Genomic DNA, 11583 nt, shown 5'->3' with positions numbered 1-11583 from the left:
GGCCAGCGGAAGCCTCCACTCGGTGGTGGTGGGGAGGGCGCGAGCGCGGCCGGCGGCGCGCGGCGATGACGTGACAGGGCGCGTGCGGCGGCGTTGTTGTCAGTGGCAGCTCAGGTGAGCAGTGGGTCGCCCGGTGGGGAAGAGAGGGGGGTGTTTTCGTGTACACAAACACAAATATAAATATTCTATTGATTATACATGAGCAGCTACGTGTATACATGAGTACCTTCTGTGATGAGGCTGCATTTTAATATTTTAATGTTTCAATATTTTAATTGTTGTAGTTTAATCTTGTTTTTAAGTTGTATTCATTCAACTTGTTTTTATTATTGTTTGTTAGCCGCCCTGAGCCCGGCCTTGGCTGGGGAGGGCGGGGTATAAAGAAAAATTATTATTATCATGTGTATTGACATAGAAAGGGGCGGTGGTATTTTCTTTTCAAATGCTTTGTTGGGGCACTTTGCAAACAGGCAGAAGTAGAGGAAATTCAAAGCGACTTCACTCAGTCACTCAGCGGCTAATCGGGCTGGTAAGCTGAATGGAGGGCGGGTTAATGGGTTTTTTGTGTGTGTCCAGATGACAACACAGATGAAAAAAATACCCTCTCTGGCTTTTAAAATTTAGAGGTATCCTGATGGCAGATTCTTGTCTCTGGGACTCTTCTTGCTGTTTTGGTAGTCAGGGAAAAATTGATTTAAAAGTGCTCGTTATGAATTGTCTAGATATACCTGTCCTTGACCTAGTCAGGAAAATTAGGAGCATGCATTTTCTCTCAATAAAAGCTTGACTTGTTAGAAACTGAGATATGAAAGCTAGGAGCAAAATGGCACCTTAAACCTAGGTTACGGGTGCAACAATGTTTAGGCACACTTTTTATAATAAGACTACAAAGCTGAAAATGAATGAACTGCTGCTAAAATATTATGTTCTTTTTTCACATGGTCTAGTTCTTCCCTGCCTACCCCCCTAATATTCTTAAGCAAGTCTCTTATCCCGTCTTAAAGAGAGTAGCTGGAAGTGAGAAAGCAGAAAAAGGTCTTCTTTTCCTTCCATTTTGCAGTTTTTACCTGAAATCTTAGGTGCATTACTACTCCCAGAGCTCAGAAACTGTTCACCCTAATGAAATTCCTTGTTGTAAAATGTGCCTAGAACAATGGGAGTTTTGAACACTGCTTGAAGGTGCTGCCAGCATTTTCAGTGTGGTGTGCGTTGGAGGAGTTCTTATTGTGCTTGTGTAAATGGTCTTGAAAGATTTATTTCTAAATGGTGCTTTTTCAGGAAGTACAGAATGGCGAAACTGAACCTTGCAGCAACAGAAGATGCAGTGCAGTACCAGTTGTTCTTAACACATGAAGCAGAAGACCCTGCACACTGTCAAAAAATTCTTCAACAATACATTGAAAGAATATTAGCACACCTTGCACCCATGCTGGTTTCCTATATTTGGCAAAGCCAACCATTTAATCTGAAGTACAGACCTGCCAAAGGTAAAGCTATTACATTTGCTTCCATTCTGTTTTGATGTTTGTGAATCTAGAGCAGGGTCTCCCAATTCTGTAAGAAACAATAGAACATGCAGGTAGTGATTCTGTAGCATTATACAGGCTGCCTTGAGCTTTTATACTGAATTATCATGATTTATGCTGACCCAATTAGACACTAAACAGTTATTCTATGCAACATTCTGAGCAGCAGAGTTAAATTTTTATGCTGATCATAATTTTATAATGAATATTGGATTACCTGAAAATTGTCGATTTTTTGCCATACTGGATATTTCTGTATGGTTTTTGAGGCCCTTATTTAAATGTTTCCTATGCTCTTAAAACTATGTTTATTTTTCTATTATTATTCAGAAACAGCAAAGTCTAGTTTCAATTATTCAGAAAAAAATGCAAATGAACATAAATCTCTTAGCCGAATGATCAGCTTTGTTGTAAGAGGAAACGGAGCTCCTCCAACCTTCTCTTATTGCAGCCTTCTCTTGATTACATTTCTATTTACTTCTAAAATAGAATACAAATTGGTTTTGTTAGAGTTACCATCTATTATTTACATTGTGTTTTGCAAAGAGCAGTTTTGACAGAGCCCTGTCCCAAGGAGTTTACAGTTTTAAAATAGACACTTGGGGGAGGGAGGAGATGGAGGCGATGGCAGCATAGGATAAGATCATACTATGAACTTCAATGAGTATACTTTGGCTGGATTGCTATAAGGTATTGGGAACAGACGGTAACTTCAAAGGCTATCTGGAAAATAGTCTGGTGGTAATATACTGTAGTCTCATTTCCCCTTCTCTTTTTTAGAACATATTCCTGCTCATATTGGTGGTCTCACAAAGTTTGGGGATAATATTGAAGATGAATGGTTTATTGTATACCTTATCAAGGAAATTACAAAAGAGTTTCCAGAATTAGCAGCCAGGTACCTTTTCATTACCAATTTTTACATTCAGAATTTGACACTTGCTGATTAAGGTGTCACTTGTGGAAGCAGCTTAAGCTAAAATTGTGCATGTTTTCTATATGTTAAACTGAGGCAAGGAAGAAGGGCTACCCCTATGCTATTCACATATTCAGTTATCAGAAATCAATATATTCATATATGTTCACACATAATCAAGGCTTACAGTATTTTATAATCCATTTTGAATCAAAGGGAAGCTGTGCCTTAGCTAACTGCATATTGCTTGAAACAGCAAAGATTTAGAGCCGACCTTTCCCCTACAACATCTGTGAACCCTGGACATGGGGAAGACGTGAATCAGAGATTCTGGTACAAAATCCCCTCAGATACAGGCTAAATTAGTCCACAGAACAGGAAGAGCAAAACCACAAAATCTCCAAACTCCCTGTCCTGTCATAACTAGGGGAGAGGTTAGACAGAGCGTCACTGCAAGCATCGGAAAGCAGAACTTGAACTCGGTGTTTGACCAGTGCTTGACTAGGTGCTGGACGCATGGCCAGAAGCTTGCTAATTGGCTATTCCTTGCTGACAATATCGTGACTGTCTCATGGTTGTCTCATGATCTATGATTTGCTGTGATCTACTCAGGTATAAAGACCTCTGGATTTCTGTCAATCGGGGTCCCAGTTCCTTTTGGAAGAGATTCCAAACTGGGTCCTTATTGCCTGGCAATAAACTTCACCTTCTTATTCTCCAATTGCTGAGTCTGCCTGATCCTTATTTGCACCTAGTGAGTTCTTGCTCACGTTCACTTGCTTCAAAACCATTAGATTTATATTATACTAGTGTCCAGTGGAGGGGGGTATTCAGTTAAGAATGGGCCATAGTTTGATTACATCCAAGTAATTTATAGATTTTCTTTCATTCTTGCTAAATCAGGACGATAATGTTTTATGTTTACATAGGAGTAAAGCTGCACTCCTATACACATGTGCCTGCGTAAGCCCCATTGAATTCTGTCATCATTTTCCATTTCAATAGGGTGGACGATAATGATGGTGAATTCCTTCTGATAGAAGCAGCTGACTTCCTTCCCAAGTGGTTGAATCCTGAAAACAGCTGCAATCGGGTAAGAGAGATTTAAGTGTGCCAGCTACCAAACTAGTGCTAAACCTGTGACTGTGTTTATATGGGCTATGCTTATTTAACCTGTTCAAAATGGTTTTATTTTTTCCTGTGCTGCCTCGGAAGTGCCCCCCCCCCAAGTGGCTCAAAATGCTTTCAGTGTTTATCTTACAGAAATACAATGTTGAAGACTTTTAACGTTGTGGGGTTTCTGTTTCGTTTTCTTGTTTCTGTAAACTATGATAAATTGTGGATCTGTAACTTGGATGAAGTACTTTCAGACTTAGCAAAGAAATGTATGTTTTTGTCAGGTGTTCTTTCATTGTGGGGAATTATGCATAATTCCGTTGCCAAAAACACCTGAAGAAGAGACCTTATTACCTGCTACCAGTCCTACAATTCCTCAGGCGCTGAAGTTGCTATCTGCCCATTCTGGTGGCTTTGTGGCTGCAAAATCTATTAGAACAGCAGTATACAAACGCATCAATGGGTAAGTGACCTGATCTGAAAAAAATGTTTCTATTATTGTGTCTGGAATGCTTCACATACTGCTTAGGTGTCCCATGTTATGGTATGTTTTCTATGATAAAGGCATGGGAGTTTTTTCTAGGCTTCCTCTCAGTGTTGCTGTTTGTTGCATGTTCTGAACAGATTTCTAAACAATATTGTAATGGAAGGACTGTGTAACCATTGACATCCAAGGCTATGCTCACACCTGGCTTGTGCAAAAAAAAAAAAAAAAAGGAGAGGTGAAGAAATACATTGCTAAAATCTGGCAACTCCAGTCTTTTAGTCATTTGTCTATGAGAAAATAGCATTAGCAGATTTTAACACAGAGTAGTGGCTCAACCCCCCCCCCCCCAACTTCAAGAGCAGACAAATTACAAATGATACTGAATCAAGAGTCTCTTTGACTAGAAAAAAAATTCAAGTCACATGGGCTGCAGCCCAATACTAATTTGGGAGTAAGCCCCATTAGACTCACCTGGGTACAGTGGTGCCCCGCAAGACGAACGCCTCGCAAGACGGAAAACCCGCTAGACGAAAGGGTTTTCTGTTTTGGAGGCGCTTCGCAAAACGAATTTCCCTATGGGCTTGCTTCGCAAGACGAAAATGTCTTGCGAGTTCCTGCAGGTTTTTTCCCCTCCCCCCCCCTTTTCCTAAGGCGCTAAGCCACTTATCAGCTGATCTGCTGATAAGCCGCTTAACAGCTGATCGCTAAAAGCCGCTAAACCGCTAATAGCGCTAATCCGCTAAGCTGTCAATGGGCTTGCTTCGCAAGACGAAAAAACCGCTATACAAAGAGCCTCATGGAACGGATTAATTTCGTCTTGCGAGGCACCACTGTAATTGTAGGGTTTGTGGAAGTCTGGGAGAAAACAGATTTTTCTTTGACTCTGTCCAGACTTTGAATATATCCGACACTGGATAGGCTTGAGTTTTCTAGTTGGATTTTATAAATGTATTTTGCTACCTTAAATCTGACATACAGATGTTGCTAGATCAAAGGAGAGAAATTACCTTCATAGAAACAAGGTTTATACGCTCAAACTATGTGTCCTAATCAGCATCTTGTTACAATTTTGTGCCACAGGTATCCTGAACGAATCCAGAATTTCCTTCACCGAGCTCACTGTTACCTTCCAGCTGGTATTGCAGCAGTACTGAAGCAATGTCCTGCATTAATATCTGCGGCAGTCCAAGCTTTTTATCTGCGAGACCCCATTGACTTAAAAGCATGCCGCATTTTCAAAATTTTCCCTCCAGATACACGCATAATGACTTCAGTAAGTGATGATTCTACAAGTCCCATCATGTGTGCTTTACATAAGGTTTTAAATGGGCTTTCATGCCATCTTTTTGCTGTGTATAAGATGAGCAGAAATGCAAAAATGATTGAAACTGCACCTATTGAAATCTACTTTTGTGAGAAGCATTAATTTTCTTTCATGGTTTAATAGAACAAAGAAAATGTATGAAAATAGAACATGAAAACACGAAGTAGGCATGGCCCAGGATCAAAAGAGTCCTGTGGTTTTTCACATCTGAAGCTTTCACATCTGATTTTTCTTCTCTGTGTCTAGTCAGGCTATGCTTAATGATACTCAGGGCAATGAGTCATTTTGTTAATGTGTGGGAGGGGCTGGAATGGAAAGGGAGGACCTGAGCAGAAATCTCCATGCGGCTCTTTTGATGCTGGCCATAACATTTTATAGCATTAAGAGAGAGTGATGCTGATGCTGATTAATAATATTATTTATTAATGAATTTATATAACATTTTGTGACAAAATGGGCTTTTGAACAGTTTTCGAAGTATAAAAACCAGTTTGTGTAACATAAAAATATCTGTAATTCAGGTTAAAACAATTCCATTAAAACACAGCAATTAAAATGGGAAACTCAGGTTGCATGATCAAGGGAATCCCTGTGTAAGTAGTTGTGTCTTCAGAAGTCAGCAGAATGCCATTACAGATCAGGTCTCATATTTTAGCAGGGAGTACATTCTGTAACAGCAGTACTACCAATGAAAAAGCCTGTCTCTGTGTTTACCATCAGCTGATCATAATCAGACCTCAGCATCTAACTGATGTACAGTATTGTGGCTTAAGCTTTACAGGCTCATGTTACTCAAATTCATCTTAGTGCATCTGATGAATCAAGCTGTGGGTTATCAAACATCATGAGTCATTAGACAGGAAGTCCCCAATGTGTCAAACAGTATATATTTGGAAAACCTTGTGTGTATTTTTCCAGTTTCCATAATGCTTGAAATACTAGTCAAGGTACATTCAAATGAAGCAGCTGCAAATTTAATAAAATGTTGTGATCATTTCAGGTTACTTTTACGAAGTGTCTGTATGCACAGTTGGTTAAACAGACGTTTGTACCAGACAGACGAAGTGGATATTCATTGCCTCCTCGTTCGCATCCTCAGTACAAAGCATATGAACTAGGCATGAAAGTGGTAAGCCTGTAGTTGATATTTCCCCACACAAAACTTTTGTTTGGCTTCATTAAGAACTCTCTGGAGACCGTTTTCTGAAGATTTGGTATTGTTTAGTTTGAGAGATTTTCTACCCGTGTTACCAAGAGGGTTGCTAACATGTTCCTGATTTCAGTGAACGCTTGTCAGTTTCATATATATATATATATATATATATATATATATATATATAACTTTTTTATTTATTTGTTTTAGCTAGTTGTATGTTTTATTAATGTATCTAACTTTATAAGCCTGTGACTGTAATAAATCACTCGTTTTACTCTGTATCTCTTACAGGCTCATGGTTTTGAAATTCTGTGTTCCAAGTGCAGTTCACCTTCTGATGATTCCAAGGAACACACGTTGAATGTTCCACTGTGGGATACCTTTCTCAACAGTCTCAAGAAAAACAATTATTTTAAGGTGAGATTTTGCAAAAACCACTTTACCATTTAACTTTGTGAAATGCAGGTCACGTGTTGCAGCTATAATGTCACCATAGTTGCTTTGGGCCAGGCACGTGCAACTCCCAAGAGACAGAGATCTACTCACAGTAGAAAAAGATCGGCTGTGATCTACCCATTGTCATTGCCAGTAGTTGGGAGTTGTTGAGCTTTGACCAAAGGCGATCACTAAACTTCATACGGCAATCTACCTGGGACACCCCACGATCTACTAGTAGATCGCTATCTACCTGTTGGACATGCCTGCTGGGCCATTAACCAAATTTGCATTAAGCACTTTGAAGATGAAACAAGATTTGTTCCCGCCCAGAGTCACAGACTGAAAGGAAATGTACCTTTTTCTTCACTTATACAAAGTCAACCGAAACAGGATTCTTCAGGGTCTTGGAGGGTGAATATAAGAGCTCAACTAGAAGGTTCAGTTTCTCGTAATTAATCTGTTTCTGGACTTCAGGCTATAGATTAGGAATTTGGCGAGGTGTTTCGAAATCATTTCCCAATCCGGAGAGTTACTGTGCATTATAGAGTTCATGAACCTCCCCACACATACGTTGCATTGTGGACGTTTCCTTGTATACCTGTATCAGAGCAGAATGTATTGACCTGTTATTATGTTTGAATTTCGTAGGGAGAGCTGGAAGGTTCTGTGCAGTATCTCAATCTGTTGCACAGAGCAGAAAATTATTTCCAACATACTGTAATCAGCCCACAAAGGTAAGAACGCCAAGGTGGCTTATATAAATTTCGCTGTGCTTAGCTTTTCTAGTTTCCTTAAATTCTGTGTATTTTCCTTACACTGGCACTTAATGTGTATGTATACTGCAAATGTAGATTATTCAGTGCTGTGAAATATTTATTTCTAACATACAGTTCCCACTAGACTTGGAAGGGTCCCTGAGGGTCATCTAGTTCAGCCCCCTGCAGTGCAGGAATCTCAACAAAATTATACATGACAGATGGCCATCCATCCTTCGCTTAAAAACCTCGAAGGAAGGAGAGTCCACCAGCTTTGGGGAAGTCCGTTTCACTGTCAAATAGCTTTTATTGTGTTTCCCCTTATTTTGACTTGGTGAACATACATCCACAAAAAGAAATTGTGCCATCTGGAATTGTTGACAAATATTTTTTCTAAGAATGTACCAACACTGTGTCAAAAGTTTTCTGTTAGCCGGATTAAGACTGCCTAAACATAGTTTATAAACACTGAACCTTAAAAATACGTACTACAAACGTGCTGAAAAAATAGGTATAGTAAACTAGTACAGTGGATAATGTTCTGCAGAGAGACTTCAACCCTTTCTAGATTTTTCGCTACAGCTGGCTTCCAAACACATGTATACATACCAAAATACTCAAAATTTTCACACCCGTACATGGTTTTTCCTACACCTGTGTATGTGAAACATAGCATGTAATAATTGTGAATGTAGTGAGCTACACAACTAGAAAAGTGGTTATAAATTGTGTGTGCCCAGCAAATTTTATTTGCATTTTTAGAATTGTGTTGTCTTCTTTGGTAGTTCAGTTGCCGATAGCCCAGGTGAAGAAATTCTGAACATATTGAAAGCAACTTCCTTTAATTTGGAGGATTTAGGAAAAGAAACCACCAGCCTTCCTCCAGAAGATGGTAAGAAGAGTGAATGAAAGAGCAAAGTCACAACCCGAACATCTTGAAGACTTTGTGCCTATTTACCATGTCTTTCTTTGCTGTGATTGTCAGATGCAACAAGTGGCCACATTTTAAGCAGCATGTATTGTGTCCTTCTCTTTCAGATGACAGTTGGTTGGAGATCTCTCCAGATACACTGGATCAAATTCTTAAGGAGGCAGTGGGCACAAACAAATCCACTTACACCTCAGACGAGGAGGAACAGAACTATGACTTGTCGCAGATCACTGAAAACATGAAGGCTTTTATATCTAAAGTCTCAACTCACGAAGGAGCAGAAATGCCATGGTATGCTTTTAAGTACCTAATCAAGCTTATGTGTAGTGGGAGTCATTTCATTTGTTGTTCAGTTTTCCAAGCAGACATAGTGAAGTCAGAGAGGCTTAAACTTCCCTAAATTTTGCATCATGGAAAAACTTTTAAGCATTTACAAAATTGCCAATGGGTCCTTTAGTTACTTTGCTAAATTGGCTCATCCGGAACTGGTTAACTGTAGCAAAAATAGGAAATGGAAAAACTCCAGAAATGCAAAACCTATTCAGAATTAGAGATGGTATAGAATCTATGGATAATATGGGGCCTGTACAGTTTGGTTGCTCTGTACAAGTTGTTTGGTCTCCTACACACACAATATTTCTCCATGAGTTTGGCAGTGGCAGCAGCAAAGCAAGCTTTCACACACTCAGCAGTTGATCCACCAGGTAAGGCTGATGGATTGTGTAGTGTGGCTGGCTTGTTGGCTGCAATAAGCTGGAGAAACTGGTGCCAGCTCCCCTAAGCCCCCATAGAGAGGGAAAGTACTATGGATGTGATGAGCGCAGACATTTTTCACTCATATATTTGATGGATTGGGTGGGCTGGAACACTCCCAAAAGATGTGACAGAAAGATACAAACAGCAGGTATTTGGAATTCCCCCCCAAAAGGCCAGAAATATACAGGGAGAAGACTGCACAATTAGTCTGTGGACTTTATATGATACATGTCTGTCTGGTCAATGTGCATGACTTTAAAAATACACAGGCCCGATAAGTTAATGTTTAGGTGAAGGCTGTCTTCAGTCAAAAGTCTTACTTTGAAAGACTTTGAACCATCCTGGTTGGCAAATTCTGCCAATCTTCATAGGCAGACTACGCATGGATGCATGTTTTTTTCTTGAATAGTAATGTTACTGTGCTGCAACAAAAACAGGAGTTAGTATAAGCTTTGGACCATACAACTGAAGTATCATTTGTGCTGATTCTACCACTGTATTTGTAATTATTTCTGTGCTTTTCTGTTAATCTACAATGGGCTGGGTCCAACGGTCCCTGAGTAAATCTCTGCTCCTAGAAAAGGGGAGCTGATGTGATTTTTCCAGATTCTTTCTGAAGCCCCACCACCACTTAACAGAGTGGGAGGTGGCACAAGGGACTGCAGTCAGGGAAATCTACAAAATTTGCTTTGCTGTTCCTGTTTGCAGAAGCATCCACTGGATTAAAGCTCCTTCTGCAAATAGGACTCCTTCCATTCATGGCATGGCTCTGCTGAATCCAGCCCAATATATTCTTTCTCAAATACCAAACACCAGATATACAAAAAAATGCAATTACGAACTTTTTACTTTCAGGTCTTCTGCTGAGGCCTCTGTCACTTTTGATGTGGACTCATTCACAAATGCATTAGATAAAATACTGGGTGAGTTTACTGCTGGTGGTGGAAACTGAGATATAGAAGTATCTTGAAATATAAATCATGTTATCCTTTTGCCTGAATCTCTTCGTTTATTACCTGCCTTTTACCCTAGATCCCCAGGACAGGATATATAAACTACAATCCAATCGCAAAATAAAGTATAATCAGCAAAAAGTAAAACAGCAATAATAAACGCATAAAGCAGATACAACATTCTTCTCAAAGTATTAGCAAACAGTTTTATTGGTTATTCGAATATATTCTCATTCTCTCTCTTTCTCCCTGGGGGCATTGATTCTATTATATTTCTAGGAGCAGATTCAGAAGAGTTGGACTCTGATGATTTAGAAGAAGAAGAGGAGTTTGAATTCCTAGACAGTGATGAAGAATCTGAGCTAAAAGCTGAAAGCCATGGTGAAACAGTATCACAGATTAAAACACCTGGAAGTCTCAGATCATACATGGATGAAATGGACTCTGAACTGGCATCCACCAATATTGGGAAAAGCTTTACTAGTCAGCCCAAAGTGGTATGTTTAACTTAGATTTCCTATCTAGGGACCATTAGGGAGAAGAAGAAAGAAGTACAGTATGCAATCATTGTGTTGTTCCAAAAAACCCTACAATTTAACCTTGCATAGTGCTTCTAACATTTGGCTGTCTCTGCCAACAGCTATGTGATTTCATTAAAGATCTCTGCGTGCAACAAATAAAAACGTAATTGAAATTTCACTGTTTACCTTTTTCTACAGGTTGGGTCTGGTAAAAGATCTTCATCCCAAGACCCTGACAGTGATTTTGAAGACAACATTGGTTCAGAAGACACTGACTTGGCACCTGTGGATATAGACTTGAACCTTGTGACTAACCTGCTGGAATCATATAATGCTCAAGCTGGACTAGCAGGACCTGCCTCTAATCTCCTACAAAGCATGGGAGTACATTTGCCTGAAAATACGGACAAAAAATCTCACTAGCAGTTCAGATGGAGAAATCTGGTTACGTGTCATAACAAAAGCCCAAGAGCAGTTTTTGGATTTTTATTTTTTGAGTGAGGGATGAAAACTTTTCAGAACCCAGGAGACCTAGTATGCAACCTACTTTAAATACATGTGAACAGCAGTTTCACTTGCTACCCTTGCAGAATCAACTTTAAAAAAAAAAGTCATGGGTGTACAGTATAAGAAATTAAGATGGAGGATTGAAATTATTTTTCTATAAGACTTTTTATATTCAATAAAAGGCACATAAATGAACA

The 11583-nt window shown here is 39.5% G+C and overlaps 1 protein-coding gene across 1 annotated transcript; it reads left to right on the top strand.

Annotated features, from left to right (window-relative positions):
• Positions 1–36: 36 nt before the first annotated feature.
• Positions 37–11579, top strand: ECD (ecdysoneless cell cycle regulator). The gene is made up of 14 exons (XM_079976290.1): positions 37–114; positions 1279–1487; positions 2307–2424; positions 3448–3535; positions 3843–4021; positions 5126–5318; positions 6370–6498; positions 6817–6942; positions 7612–7697; positions 8504–8610; positions 8757–8940; positions 10261–10328; positions 10638–10855; positions 11078–11579. The coding sequence occupies exons 2-14, from the start codon at positions 1289–1291 to the stop codon at positions 11300–11302; spliced, it is 1920 nt and encodes a 639-aa protein (XP_079832416.1). The 5' UTR covers positions 37–114; positions 1279–1288; the 3' UTR covers positions 11303–11579.
• Positions 11580–11583: the final 4 nt, after the last annotated feature.

The sequence above is a fragment of the Podarcis cretensis genome (assembly GCF_951804945.1).
Source record: "Podarcis cretensis genome assembly, chromosome: 5".
Taxonomy (NCBI): Eukaryota; Metazoa; Chordata; class Lepidosauria; order Squamata; family Lacertidae; genus Podarcis; species Podarcis cretensis.
This window is presented reverse-complemented; position numbering and strand designations above follow the sequence as displayed.